The sequence below is a fragment of the Brassica oleracea genome, chromosome C9 (genome assembly GCF_000695525.1).
Source record: "Brassica oleracea var. oleracea cultivar TO1000 chromosome C9, BOL, whole genome shotgun sequence".
In the NCBI taxonomy this organism is placed as follows: domain Eukaryota; kingdom Viridiplantae; phylum Streptophyta; class Magnoliopsida; order Brassicales; family Brassicaceae; genus Brassica; species Brassica oleracea.
The window spans coordinates 23,943,317-23,958,237 of NC_027756.1; the positions used below are offsets into that span (position 1 = coordinate 23,943,317).

At 35.5% G+C, this 14,921-nt stretch overlaps 2 protein-coding genes across 4 annotated transcripts; both read right to left on the reverse strand.

Moving 5' to 3' along the window:
- Window positions 1-4,067: 4,067 nt before the first annotated feature.
- On the reverse strand, window positions 4,068-5,848 carry LOC106315640 (probable tyrosine-protein phosphatase At1g05000). Of its 3 annotated transcripts, none has more exons than XM_013753433.1 (5): window positions 5,468-5,687; window positions 5,310-5,403; window positions 4,824-4,881; window positions 4,678-4,721; window positions 4,068-4,596 (listed from the first exon to the last, which is right to left on the reverse strand). In XM_013753433.1, exons 1-5 carry the CDS (start codon window positions 5,683-5,685, stop codon window positions 4,408-4,410), a joined length of 603 nt encoding a protein of 200 aa, XP_013608887.1. In that variant the 5' UTR covers window positions 5,686-5,687; the 3' UTR covers window positions 4,068-4,407. The 3 variants fall into 3 exon arrangements, with proteins under 3 accessions (XP_013608887.1, XP_013608888.1, XP_013608890.1); XM_013753434.1 differs by having other exon boundaries at window positions 4,082-4,596; window positions 5,514-5,848; XM_013753436.1 differs by lacking the exon at window positions 4,678-4,721 and having other exon boundaries at window positions 4,372-4,596.
- Window positions 5,849-10,347: 4,499 nt separating this feature from the next.
- LOC106313110 (protein WVD2-like 1) lies at window positions 10,348-12,364 on the reverse strand (the record flags this gene model as incomplete). Its single annotated transcript, XM_013750850.1, is given in 6 exon segments — window positions 10,348-10,880; window positions 11,131-11,241; window positions 11,462-11,533; window positions 11,602-11,695; window positions 11,816-11,898; window positions 11,972-12,364. Coding segments are annotated over 6 exon segments (984 nt in total). The 3' UTR covers window positions 10,348-10,619.
- Window positions 12,365-14,921: the final 2,557 nt, after the last annotated feature.

Genomic DNA, 14,921 nt, shown 5'->3' on the forward strand with positions numbered 1-14,921 from the left:
CGAAAATACGGAGCCAACTATTCTATATGAAGATAACGCGGCATGTGTTGCTCAAACGAAGGAAGGATATATCAAAAGCGATAGAACCAAACATATACCTCCGAAGTTCTTCTCATACACTCAAGAGCTCGAGAAGAATAAAGAGATTGAAGTAAGATATGTTCGATCATGCGACAATGCAGCCGACCTCTTCACAAAATCACTCCCTACCTCGGTATTCAGAAAACACATCCACAACATTGGGATGCGCCATCAGAAGGATCTATGACTGTTCATTCGAGGGAGAGCTTACGTAGTTGTACTCTTTTTACCTTACTATGGTTTTTCCCATTGGGTTTTCCTGGAAAGGTTTTTAACGAGGCAACAAAGACGTTAAGCGAGAGCGGATAGTGACACCGGCCCCCAAGGGGGAGTGTTACGAAAGTCTAAAGGAGGAGCCGTAATGTTTGAAATATAAAAAGATGTGGGGCCCGCTGCACTATTTACACAGTAGATTTTTTCTCTATATAAACGATCGATTTCGATCGTTTAGAAGAACACACCAAAAACTCTTCTCTTCTCCTTAATAAGAAACACTATCTCTCTATATCAGTGTTATTATTTCTACGGGTATAATATTTTGCCCTTATTCAAATTCCCGCGATATAATAAAATTTCAGTTCTTTTTATAACAATGAGAATAATTTTCAATCTCCACTTTTATTGCCAACGTTTAGATTGTGGGCTATATAAATCCATGATAATCTAATTACAAAGTTACTCACCTTCATTACAATTAAAAATAACAATCTCTTGCAATTTTTTCTTGTCTCTGAGAGTTTAACATAATTCTAGATTCAACAGATTTTGGTTCTCAAGTGATGTAAAATTGAAGATATAAACAGTTGTATCATGTGATTTTTGAACGTATTCAAGCCTGACACACTAGTACACTACATATGTTTAAAGATTTAAATCGAGAAATATTAGTTTTGATTCTCTTTTCAATTTGTTTTTAATCTAAATATGATATTATTTAAAAAAAACTATGATATTATTTTTGGTTATTTATTTATCAATTTTAACTGGTTGTAGTGGTTGTTTTATATATTAGATTGCAAATCTTGTAAATATGGTGCATACAGTCTTATAAGTTATATGCGTTTAAAGAATTAAGACTCAACACATATTTACAAGATTGTCAATCTAATATGTGAAGCACAGTCAAAATCTATAAATAAATAAAAGTAATACCAAAACTGGCTTAAAAATGGATTGAAAATGGATCGAAACGGGTCAAGATTAATATCTTTTAATTTTTTAATCACTTGTAATGTATTTGTTTGGGTATGTTCAAGAATCCTGTGATGCAGCTGTTCATATCTTTAGTCTCGCAACATTTAAAAACCAAAGTATGTCAAACTCATAAGACCATAACTATGTTATACTTTTGGACAAGAAAAAAAAAATGCAAAAAATTGTAGTTTTGTTTGTATTGGAGGTGTGTACTTTGGAATGAAATGATCATGGCTTTATTTCATCTATTTGATCACAGCTTTTTTTTTTTTTGTTATTGAATAAAGTCCTCAAAGGGGTATCAACCAAACGGTTGAGGATTAAACAAACCAAAGTAACTGAATCCAAATAAAGAAGCTAACAAAACCCAAAGACACCAGTAAGCGCCATGAAACAAGATAAAACTCAAAGGGAAGAAAGGAGAAAGACATCTTCCTGCTCAGAGGTATGCACCGACTCTGAGATACATGATAGCGATCATCAGACTAACGCCATAGCTTCTCTTCTAATGCGAGACTCCAGCCAACCCGGACCATTCGCAGACATATAAGATTGATGGTGCTGGATATGTAAAGCACTGTCTGCGATTGCAGAGGCAATAAGGTTCCCACTTAGAGATGTCAAAACTAATTTGCAAACCTCCAGTTGTGCAATAGATCTGTTGAATTTCCTCCAGTGGGGTTGGAGCGATTGTGGTAAGTTAGAAGTCGACAATGTCACTGGGGACATAGTTGAAGAGAACTCCAGAATTACTCTGCTTAGGTTTAGATGTCTCATTGCCTCCACTGCCCATCCCAAAGCCACTAGATCAGCTTCCAACTGTGAGCATATACCAACAAAGGATCGTCTACTAGGAAAAAGGGATTTCCCATACAGTGCCGTCCCATACTTTTGGGAGGCTTAAAGCCTGAAAAAAAATGTGGCCTCCAATACAAAAATTTGTGGTGCAAAAATAATCAATTGGTGACAATTCGTCATGTGAGAGTGTTGTTAAAGGGTGAGGTCTTGGGTTCGAGTAACGCCAAGCGCACCAATAACCTATATGGGAGAGTCAGTGAAGACTCACATGTGAGAGGTTAGGATCGGTGCTCTGCAGGGCGAGTCTGGAACCTATGAAACATGTAGTTACCATGGGGCAGGTTGTTACAATAAGTGAAAATCCCTAGGAATTTTGCTAGAGAAAGGTTCGAACTAGTAGCCAAAAGGTCAAATTTTGGATTCCTTCACCATTAAACCAAACAAATATTTTGAAAAATGTGGCCTTCTAATCACACTTTTATTTTGTGGCCTAAAGCAAATGCTTTATGTGCCTTATAGAAGGAACGGGCCTGTTCCCATATGAATCCCTTACAATCCACGCCATCCCTCCGTGACCATTACTTGAAGACCACGCTGATCCCACATTGCAGTTGACTACGCCCAAGGGAGGTTTCGTCCACATATTTGAGTTCGTTTCTTCACACGTAATCTCAGTAACATCATTTGGAATAAAGGAGTTCAACCGAAGCCATACTGCTGCTTCCTCCAAAGCCTTATCTAAGGTGATAGCAGGCTCAATCCTTCTTTTCTCAAAACAGAACATATTCCTATTTTTCCATATATACCAAAGCACCCAAGGGAAGGCTAGACGAAGCTTGGGGTCCAAGGAATTCTTCTTGCTGCAAGAGAAGAGATAGTGTATATTCAAGAAAACCGAGGAGCGTGAGAAACCTACCAGAGGGAGAGGAATCGAAGATCTGTCCCATACTTCTTTCGCCATTGGCTTTATTCATTTATCTTTTATCGTGGCTTTTATATAGTTCACAATCCAAATGTTGACGATAAAAGTAATTATATTGATGTGCACTAAGGTATAGGTTACAAAATCAAAATCAATTTTGCATTTACTCCCCCAAACTCACGTTGGCCATCATAATTAGAAAATATATTTCCCTTATTCTATCTTTTAGCTTTGTAACCACAAAGTTCAGAATAAAAAATCTAGACCAATAAATCTAATTTCGTTTCTAATCTATTGGCTCATTTATTAAATTTCAAAACATGAAATTGGGGTTGGTCCGAATCACTTTTTCAAGAATCAAAGTTTTAAACTTTTTTGTACTTTCTCAACTTTAAATAGAAGAGAAAATTTGCTCAAAATAAAATACAAGAGAAATTAAATTTCATATTTCTAATGTGAAATACTTTACAAATAACACAGTTTAAACTTTTATTTTTCATTCAAACAAACTTCGTTTTGACATATAATTACACCGTTTCATAGTGCTCATAATAAGAAATCCAACAATTCTAAGATCCTATCATTTCAACAATTAAATTGTCTAGAAAAGCTACGGGGATATTGGCGAAAGCCATTTATCCTGAATACAGTTCCAATAGTTTGTTCCTTCTTGTGTTTCTATTATATTATTTTTTAGTTTCTGCTGGTGTGTGTTGGTTGAGACTATTGTTGTTCTAATATATATGGTGTTGTGATTGCCTCCTCGTCCTTTCAGTAGGAACTGAGTAGTGTTCATGATCTCCTCCTTCTCAATCTCAAAAAGATAAAAGACCATGTTTTGTATTTGGATGCGACATCTACATGCAGTATTTGAATACAACATTTGGATGATGTATCCAAACGTGCTTGTCCTTGCAAAAGGAACTGAGTGGTGTTCGTGTTCTCCTCCTTTCAGTTCGTTGGCTTTCTCAACCTTGACAAGGTAAAGCTACACCAGGCCTCTATACTTGGGAGTTTTATATTGCTTCCTGTTTAAAACAAATTGTATACCCTTGAAACTTAAAGTTCTCGTTTTGTCTTGCATAATGCGTTTATTATTAATGTTCTTGTATTTTTACATGTAGTACTTTTTTTTTAACAACAACTTTGATACTTTATCCCCTACTTTGAACAGTAAAATTTAGTAAAAAGACTTTATGATAAAACTGGTTCTACATGATAACGTTTAAATGGAGAGTCTCGTAACAATCCTATCCATTTCCCCTCTAGAAAAACCCTACAATTTTAATTTATTTAGATTGTAATAAAAGGGTTTTTTATTTGAATGATTTTTCATCTAGCTGAAGAGACTTTGCAACTTTTAAAGACATTCAACAACACCTTAAGTTGTACGTACGTTTCGCTTTCAGTGATCAGCACCTCTTGGAACATGAGAAGGAGAGTGGTGAATGCCTTAGATTGGAGATGTCAAAGAGCTCCATGAATCTCTGGTCTGAGATCCTAGCTTTGGAAGCTGCAAATCTCTGGTACTCGTCGAAGATGGAAGACAAACACCATCTCTGTATCTTCCTCACACACCCGACTAGACATCCGGTCCGGTGCTGAAACCAAGCGACAAGATAAATTAGGAAAGATTGTGAGACAAGGGTTTCACACAGGAGAGAGAGAGATTTCAATATAACCTTGCCACTTTTGCAGTGAATTAAGACAGGATGATTCTCTGTATCTGGTATACCTCATCAAATTAGACGGTTTCAATGTTCCAAAAAAAAAAAAAAAAGCCTCAAGGACAAGATGTTTTAGAGAGGCAAAAAGAAAAAAAGGTTACCTAGGAGTACTTGTAATGCTTCTCGGATAACTTGGTCCGGGATATTAACAAAGGGTTCCTGAAAAAGGAGAGAAACATCTAATCTCAGTAGCATCCATTTAATATAATTCCATATCATATTTAGATGATTCCTAAGTAAAAAAAGATGAGCAAACTGGGTCAAAGACAAGAAACACTTTGTAACTCAAAGACAAAACGAGTTTACTGAAATTTCCTATATTTCCCATTAATTAATATATAGAGGAGAGAGCACAGGATATGCTATATCCCCAATCAATTACTGACCAAGTCAATCTCTGGTTATCATCTCAATCACAAACATGGAAAAAAACTAAATCAGTTTAACAGATATTAGGTGCAGAGAATTTGAAGCAACAGCATATAACGTCACACTATGCAAACAAATAGGATAAGCAATAATAAACAATCATTACCATAAAAGAAAGTGATAAAAGATTTATATCAATGTAATCAAATCATCCTCACCTTGCATCTCTCGATTCCAAACTGAAACACTTGGATCCCATTCGATTTGGCAAACTCTACATTCACCTCTGGATATGGCTCAGGGCACAAGTATCTACATCAACAACATATCAGAGACTGAACACAGAGAGGAAACATTTGTGGATTATACGACGTACGATTCTCTAACCAAGACGACGACGGAATCAAAAACGGAGAGATTACATGATGGATCGGAGTCGCAGAGACTGGAGGAAGCTGAAACTAACCGGTTCAGGGAAACCTGAACGGAATATTCCGTTATCCACCATAGCGAAGTTGAGCGGCGGCACGAAAATCTCTCTCTCTTTCTCGGTCTCGATCGGTGAGTTCTCTGACTGAGGTACGGTGTGTACATCGCCGTTGTAACTCTCCAACGTCATGGTGACGATAAAAAGGAAGAGGGCTTTTTCGGATTTGAATTGTTTCTTTTAAAAGAGTCGATGGATAATATTTTAGGGATTCATCAGAAAGGTTTTGTTGGATTCTTTGGAAGAAGGAATCTTGAAACGGATCTTCAAGAATATTCCTTTGCCATTCTCCTTCTCCTTTAAAGCCAATGAAAAATGATGAATAATCAAATTCATTAATTAAGTATTTTTCCCCTTTTGATTAAAGAGCCAATATTATGTGAAAAAAAAAACATATAAAATGCAAGCATGGGAACCGGTCTATACGCACACAACACCACTCTTCACCAAAAAAGTATATTTTTCATATTATCAAAAACTTCTAAACCAAAGTCCTTTATCCGAAATTATTTATTCAACCCAAAACTTTCTCTTTAACTTTCAGGGCCAGGTTTGCTCACAATTCTGAACAACCGTATGAACAAAACACCCTTCAAGCACGATTATCGGCAGTATATTAACACAGGTTTCAAAAATAAAAAAGCTTAAAATAATGAAAAGTTAAGAGAGAAGAAAGAGAAAGGTTCTAAACTAACAACTTTTGGATATGGTTTTCTGACTCATATACACATGTGTTAGTATTTTATTGGTCCTAATTTTTACAGAAAAATAAAAAGTAAATAAATTATTAAAATAATAATTTTTTTTTTTTTTTTTGCAACTTCTATCCGTTGTAACCGATGCAGATGCTCCATGGGCAGGGGTTGTTTTTACACCATTTCTCACTAATGAAATAATCTTAAAAAATAGAAAAACAGATGAGAGAGGAGAGAGACGTTTTTACATGAAGAAATAATTTGAGAACGGTAAGTGATGCTTCTACGGGTGTTCAACATCTAATAGACAATTTATGTAAAAAATAAAAGAAAAGTTAATTATGCAATTAAAACATTATTATATTTATATTTGAGAGACTAAGAACATGATTATTGCTAGGACAAGTTTAAGAGTCCTTAGTATATTTTAATAATATATGAAGATTAAGGACAAATTAAAGGGATAAAAGGAAATGTGTAGAATATTGGTAGGTCCTTAACATTGTCCTTAACCTAGATGGAGAACGACAAGATACATGCAAGACCATGGAGGAAACAAGCCTGCTTTACCTTGGAATCGGCGTTGGAAAAAAGACGAAGTTGAATCGGCGGTGGAAGAAATACAACGATAATTCGCCTTGTATGAGACACCAGATCAATACCGAGATCGAAAGGAAGAGATGACGATGAAGAATCGAGAATCGCCACGTTTCGTAATTCTCCGGTGAATCGTCTCAAGAGTCTCGATCGCCTTCGAGTGTTTCGCTCTCGAACAAAAATGAGAGTGAATCGGAGACGCCTCTCGGTTTCCCCTTCCAAAACCCGTCGGCTACTATCGTACCGACACATGGCAACGTAGGACGCGCCTCAAAATTCCTTAATTAAGAAATGTCCTATGTTATTACATTCAATTTTGATTTATTTTCGGCAATTAAATGCTAAGGACTTTGCCTAAGATATGACGATAATCTTGCTCTAAGAAAGCTTATGCTGCTACTGATGTCCTAACCAGCTGCCAAAATAACAACAAGAAGAACCTAATAATGAAAGGCAATTTAAAACTCAAATGTAACATCATGCACGGAAAAGTTGTCAGCTCAACGATTTGTAGTTGGTCAACCAACTCACTAACAACAAGCATCATAGCTGATGCGCCTCAGATATATGCGCCTCGGATCGTAGATCCGGACCAGGATGATGCGACCATGACTGAGACAGCTGATTCTTCAACGAAGGACAAATCAAGAGGGTTTAATGACTAGTATACTGATCTAAAACCAGCTGGTGAGACAGAGAACGAATTGAAACAGAGTGTGCATAAACTGGAACCAGCTGAAGAGAGTGTGCATGAGCTGAAACCAGCTGAAGTGAGAGTAGACGAGCTGGATGAGTTGAGTGAATTAAGTGACAGTAGCTTGGAGCTGAATGAGCTAAGCGACACTGAAGATGAAACTGATTTAGTTGCTGGACGAAATTGACATTTCTCAGCCCAAGGAAAAATTCATAACAAATTCAATTTGGGTCGATTTTACACAAAATTCGGCCAGACCTTTGTTGATTGCCTCCTGCCCATTTGCATCAAGAAATATCAACAAAAGGAGTCAAAGTCGTGATCATCCAAGAGGCATTCAATAACACACTTATTTCTCAAAAGTCTTAGAGTTTGGTTGTTTTCAGTTTCTGAAATGGTTTCTGGCTTTTGTTTTTGAAAAACTATTTTTTTGCCAATCAAGATTTTGGAAAAAATGATTCCCTAAAATCTAGAAAACTAGTTTTTCAAGTAACCACCTATTTCTACACAAAAACCAAAAGCTGTGTTTTTTTTAGATTGTGGCCAACGTAAGTTCTTTTATTCATTATTTTCTTTTACAATCTTTTATTTTTAATTTTTTCTTTTATAGTTATTCCATGTTTATTTCCTTTCTCAACTCCCACACATTTGTTTTACCATTATGTTATCAATTAAACTATGAAATAAAGCACTAAAATGAAAGAAATTAAAAATAAAATTATAAATTATTCAGAATGACAAATGGTGGATGATTATATTCATGTAGTTTCAAGTTCCACAAAAATATTTTATAAAAATTAAGTTATTGGAGTTTTGTTTAGCTAAATTAGTTTTATAATTATTTAAATAATATTTCATACTATTAGATTAATTATAACTGCTAATTATAACTATTATACATTTATTTAATAGTAATTTATTTTTACCATATTTTAAATTTTAAATATTTTTTTTTAAATTTTGTTTTACTATATTAGCTATTAATTGTTTATTGTTTTGAAGATATATAATTAAAGTTAATTTAAAATATAGCTATTAGTTTTTATTCTATGATATATTTTAAAAACGTTTAATATAAGTTTATTTATTTTAGTGATAGTAACATTTTTTGTTTTTAATGGTGTCTAGAAGAAAAAATTTATATTTATAAAATTTTTGAGTTCAAAAAACAAAAACCAAAATCTAATGTCACCAATCAAACTTTTTGAAAAACTAAAATTTACAGAAAATTCAAAAACTAAAAACTAAAACCAAAATCTAAAAATTAAAAACCAAAATCCAAAAACCAAAAACTAAAATCTAAAAACCATGTAAACAATCATCACCTTAGTCTTTGTTTGTGTTTTTTAAGTTTCTAATTTTTCACAATTTCTTTATGTCTTTCTTTGACCATTGTGTTATTATAAATATGTAAACTCTTCTATGAATAAAATCAGTCTAAGTTTGAGTTTATTTTAATTTTCTTATTTTCTCTGAATGAGAAAAAGAATTTTTTAGCTAGTTCATTGGTATGAACCGGCTTGTTGATTTGGTGGTCAGTCAATTCATCTTTGTGTGTTGTTTGGTGGTTAGCCAACGCATTACATTCGTTTTTAGGTGGGTTAATTTTAGATCGTGGGTATATCAAGAGCCATTATGCATCTCTTGACGATCCTTTCAATCCATCGTAGTTCCAAAAATACTATTTGTCTTTTCGAATCATCTCCAACACCCGGCTAAAGTGATCCTTGGATCTAGGACATATGGATAGCCGTTCTGGGTTTTAAATGTCGAATGGCGACTCTTGGCGTTAGGAGGGTCGACACTCGCCACACGCCATGGCTTTTTATGGCGATCGCCATGTGTATCCAAAAGCCAAATTACAGTCAGCTTCTACCCCTAAAGCATATATTTCAGAAACCAAAACACCTTATTCATTGATAAAATAAATGTAGAAAACATAAAACACCAAATGAAAACACATATTCAAAGCATAATACCAAAGCAAAACACCAATTCAAAGCAAAACCCGAAATCTAAAACAAAACAAGATAACAAAAAAATGATATACGTAATGAACATCAACTTAAAATCCTATGAACCCTATGTCAAAGAGAGATTTGCATAAATAAAGAAGAGTTACTGCCCGTGTATCTAGCAGAGAAAGCAAGAACTTAAGAAAAACGATAGGGTCATGTTACTATTATATAGTACTATTGTTGAAGTAATTAGGGTTTTAGATGGATTAGGGCTTTCTGTTTAGTATATTTAGGGTATAGTACTATTTTACTTAACCATTGTGGATTTAGAAACCAAAATTCTGTTAAACCAACTTGGTTTGTTTCTCAACAACGAAGCGACGCTATGGTCGACACGCAGTAAATAAGAAAAGCGAGCAAAGGCCGTCGACATGTGTACCTCGCATGGCCATGAGGGGTTCTGGCGTTTTGGAGATCGCCACAGGTCGCCACTCGCCATGGCGTTCAAAGCGGTCGCCATTTGAAACCAAGTAGCCGTTGCGTCAAAACCAACCAATAATTAAGAATGTGAAATGTTGCACAAAACATCATTTTATAATCTAAGCAAACTCATATTCACTGTCACTGGATAAAACAAAACTTGATATAAAATTTCGGTCTTTAACAACAGTTGTATAAACTGTTAAATTCTCACCGGGTCCTACTTGCTCAACTATATCTTCATCGAAATTTCACTTGCTCTTTAATGATCTCTAATCTAGGAGCAATATATTGAAAATAATTACTTCAACTAACCTTAACCTAAGTAAATATAATTCACACAAATGTTTAATAACTTAATTTTCAGACAACTTTGATATACATTTTCACATGAATTCTGAAACTGACAAAGAAAAGATCAAACAAGTAAGCGTAGCTGATTTCAAGCAATCAAATATAGAAATATTAAGCAAAGCAAAACAACCGGAACTTTTAAACTTGTTTTTTTGTTTTCACTCTAGAAAATGTTCTTCCTCTTAAACTTCTCACCCATTTCTCAAATCACCAAGTTAGTCAAAACGGAAGCTATAAACTAAACGTCACATCACTCCACAGCATCAATTGCAGTTCTCACCTGCCTCTCCCTCATTGCCACTCTTGTTTTTCCCATAAACTTCTTCAGACTTTGTTGGTGTTTCCCTTGTGGACTTCTTCGTATCTGGTGTCCTCCTCGGGTTGGATCCGTCCTTGCGACCGTCTACACTGTGGCGATGTCGAACACAATGCTTCCCTTTCACCTCCTGATGTGATGAGTTGACTGTGTCGCTGCAGCTCTTTCTGCGGTTAAGGTTTGGTGACTTGGGCCGAGTCAGAGGAAACTGTTGATAAAAAAAACACAGAATATTAACATAGCTCCGTTTGCAGGTAAGACAGTGTGAGATACTGACAAACTCATAACAAAGCTAACATGGCCATACACTAGGATAAGTAGTTCGTGTGGATAGTGAAGACATAACTCATAAGAGAAGGAAACAGAATGTTACTATGGGATTCTGTCAGTACTGGACAAGCAAGAAAATGAATCGAAAACGGACACAGAACAAGGAAGCAGTGGTTTTGTTTACATACCTTTTTCAATGGAGGTTTCTGTGGAGGAGGCTCGTTGTAGAAGGTCGGTACGGGATTAGCTTTGTAAGCCATGTTCTTCCTGAGTTGCTTAGTGACTACTTCTTGCTCTTCCTGGAAGAACAATACGTTTTCAATGTTTTTGAGAAAGCTCAAGAATATAAGATACCGAAACATGTAAGCCACTTGACTCAGAACATGTAAGATCGTTGTTTTCAAAAACTGTGCAAGCCACTGTTTTTTCTGCCCCATCATGCTATTCCTAATGAAAATGGATGACGCAGAAACTATATAAAGTAGAATCATACACCATACACTAGCATGCATGTAGTACCTTAAGCCTTTTCTCGTTTTCTCTCTTCTCTTCCTCAAGTGCTTTCTGTTTCTCTTCCAGCTTCTTGTAAAACTGATACCATAATACGTTGAACAACAAGTATGACATCTCTAAAGAGAGAAGAGAAACAGGGCAAATACCTCTTTGCGTCTCTCCAGCCGCGAAGTGCTGCTAAAGGTTGGAGCAACTCCAATGGTTACCTTGGGTTTAATAGTTCTTACAGATGTAGCTGATCTATACATACATATATGGCTAAGGATCAGAAATAAAAATAGTCATGTAGTGATTAGATGTTAAAAACAAATGTTTCTTCTTTATATTCTCCTTCTAACATGACAATAAAAGGAAGGATACGAGGAAGCAACAGAAAAAGTATCTTCATCATCATGGTGCTTCTTGTGATCTATTGTCTTCCTCGCTGGCATAGGCGAGTTTGGCTGTGAAACAAAAACCATTCAGTCTCATTTTCACAATTCCCATTCATAAGAACTACAGGCTTTGTTTATTTACCTGTGAACCTCTTGATCCTGAAGAAGAGTTGCGGCTAGCAGCATTTCCCGGCGAGCTATTATGACTATCAACTCCTGCTCTTGCGCAGACAGAGGAAGCAGCAGGCTTTTCAGCCGACAGAGAGAATGGCTTTGGAACAGTGTAATTCACGCCACCACCACCACGAGTTTTGTGTGCAGGAGGTGGTGTGTTTAGCTTCTTCCTTTGGCCAGGAGATGTATGGGATCCAGATCCGTCATCTTCTGCAACCGAGTTGTGATCAGTAGTACACTCCTTAACCTCTGCAGGCTCCATTTGCTGCGAAGATCCCGTCGAGCTGTTTAGCTTATTATCCATGTGTTTCTCCTCTGGTTCTCTCCCCATTACCACTTTAACCACAAAGACATAATTAACAAAAAAAAAAAAAAAAAAAAAAAAAAATCAGCTTTTTAAACAACAAAAAAGGCTTATTGAGGATATAAACTTCAAAGATCAACAATACCCAAGAAACTGTATCGTGAAACATAGATAGATTATTCACAATCAAAATGCATACACATCAAAACCCACTTTTGTCTTCAATTACATGAATATATAATCAATTAAAAAGAATATTACGAAACATGTGTAGGTATCCACATTCATCAAATCTATGCTCTTTTAATGCTTTTTTAGCTGAAGAAAATTAGGCGAAACCTAATTAATGTTGCAATTAAAACACTAAATTTTATCAGAAAATTAACAAAAAAGGAATAAAACATGAGAAGCATTTGACATCAGAAAACCTAATTGAAAAAAAAAAGAGAGAAAAGAACCTGAGTTGCACGCAGATCGAGATCAGATCGGAAACACATTTCTCCTATTGAAAGAAAGGTAAGGAAAATGCTTACGGTTTATAGCTCCGATATCTCCAGAAGCTTCGTCGAATACATATTCTCTCTTTCTGCGCAGGGAGGCGTAAATGCAAAAATCCCTCTTTCACGTCTATCACTTTTCTCCTTTTCTTTTTGTTTTGTTTTGTTTAATACAAATTGTTTTTATCTTTTGTTGACCAATAGAATGTTAAATATATTCGTCTTTTTATTGGCCTTTATTTAGCTTCTTTTGACTTTTTGTGGTTATTAAAAGTAAAAACACGGTGAAAATGCACTCATGGTTATCCTGTTTAAAGTCAACATTCTTGACTATTCCTACCCCGATAAGATCCGGTTCGGTTATCTGTTCAATTGAGTCGAATCTGGTTTGGTCGAGCAACACAGAATTTCCATGAGCGACATCTAGTTTGGTCCAACTGAGTGACGTATGGTTCGGTTGAAAATCATATATAGCCGTGTAAATAAGAGCAAGGGCATCTTTGTTTCACCGTCTGCGTGAATCATCCGGAAGAAGATAAAAATTTTGTTTGTTGAATTAAAATTGCAACTCATCTAAATAGTTCATCCGGATAATTTTCAGAAATTAAGACTTAATTTTAAAGTTCATCCAGCTGAAATAATTTGTACCATCTGGATGGAGATGGATATGCCAAAATAATATAATGTCTATTATACCCCTGATATAATTTACAAATTACAAAAATGTGTTTTTTCCGCCAAAAACGGAAAAATGCGTTTTTCCGCCAAAAACAGAAAAACCGCATTTTCCTACCAAAAACAGAAAAACCGCATTTTCCTACCAAAAACGGAAAAATGTGTTTTTCCGCCAAAAACGAAAAAAACGTATTTTCCCTTCAAAAACGCAAATACATGTTTTCCCGTCAAAAACGTAAAACGCATTTTTTCATTAAATTCGCAAAATCAATTTTTTGCTAAAAAAGAAAAAATATATTTCCCTCCAAAACTATTTTATATTTTAGATAATTAAAAATAATAATTGTGAAACAAAAATAAAATATGATTAAATCAAAACAATGATATTTTGATTAAATTAAAACAAATGTATTTTGATTAAATCAAAACAAAGGTATTTTGATTAAATCAAAACAAAAGTATTTTAGTATTTTGTTTACTAAACTCGTCTGGCTGAAAATGAAAATTCATTACATCTAGATGGTTATATACAAACAATTATTCTAATAAAATCTGGATGGATCATATATAAATGGATAATTTGGATAAAAACAACAGATGGTGAAACAAACATCCCCTAGCAACAACAAAAGTATACCTTTGTTTCACCATTGACTATTTGACGTTGGCCGCTCTCTCACCGCCGTTTCCTTGCAGCTGACGGCTGCCGACGGGATTTCATATGTTTGTTTTATTATTTTGATAATATGGGCTTTTAGATCAACATAATTTTCTTCGGCGCTATGGGCCTATTCAAAATATCAGAATCTTGTGAACTAGTGGGCTCAAATCGCTCGGTCCCAGTTTCATATTTGTTATCCAGAAACTTTTTCTTAAATTTTTGTTTTGTTTAAAAGGAAATCGGAGTATATAACAAAAAACAAAATGTTATGAACCAGATCGTGGATGGCTCATAATCAAGAGATTATGATTTGTAATCTTTTCATTTATCTATGACGGTGTAATCTCTTATATAAAGAACTACTATGTTATGAATAAAGATAGACTTTTCCATTACTTTTATAACACGTTACCAGCACGAAACTCTAAATCCCTAAGCTAATACCCAAATCGAAAAACCCTAAAACTCTAACACTAGCCGGCGATCCGACAAACCCTAAACCCCGATCGCGTTTCTTGTTCCCGCATCTGTTCCAGCTCGCGTCCCCGATCAGCTTCAGCCCAAGGTGTTCCTGATCCTAGCTCAGACGTTCGCGACCCGAGAGCACCTCCAGCACGCGACCTCTTCCTCATTCGCGACAGCATCAGACAGCTCGCATCCGACGATCAAGGCGTTCCCGATCAAGCAATAAAGGACGTATGCGACCCGATAGAAGCGACTCGATCCATTCCAGCTCGCGTCCCGTTCGTGTCCAGCTCGCGGCTCAACTCCTTTGGTGGTC

Coding starts and splice junctions, on each gene's coding strand:
- LOC106315640 (XM_013753433.1), bottom strand. CDS start 5,685: ATGTACACACCGTACCTCAGTCAGAGAACTCACCGATCGAGACCGAGA. Junction 5,404..5,467: donor GTCGTCTTGGTTAGAGAATC/GTACGTCGTATA, acceptor TTGTTGATGTAG/ATACTTGTGCCCTGAGCCAT. Junction 4,597..4,677: donor TTCACTGCAAAAGTGGCAAG/GTTATATTGAAA, acceptor GCTTGGTTTCAG/CACCGGACCGGATGTCTAGT.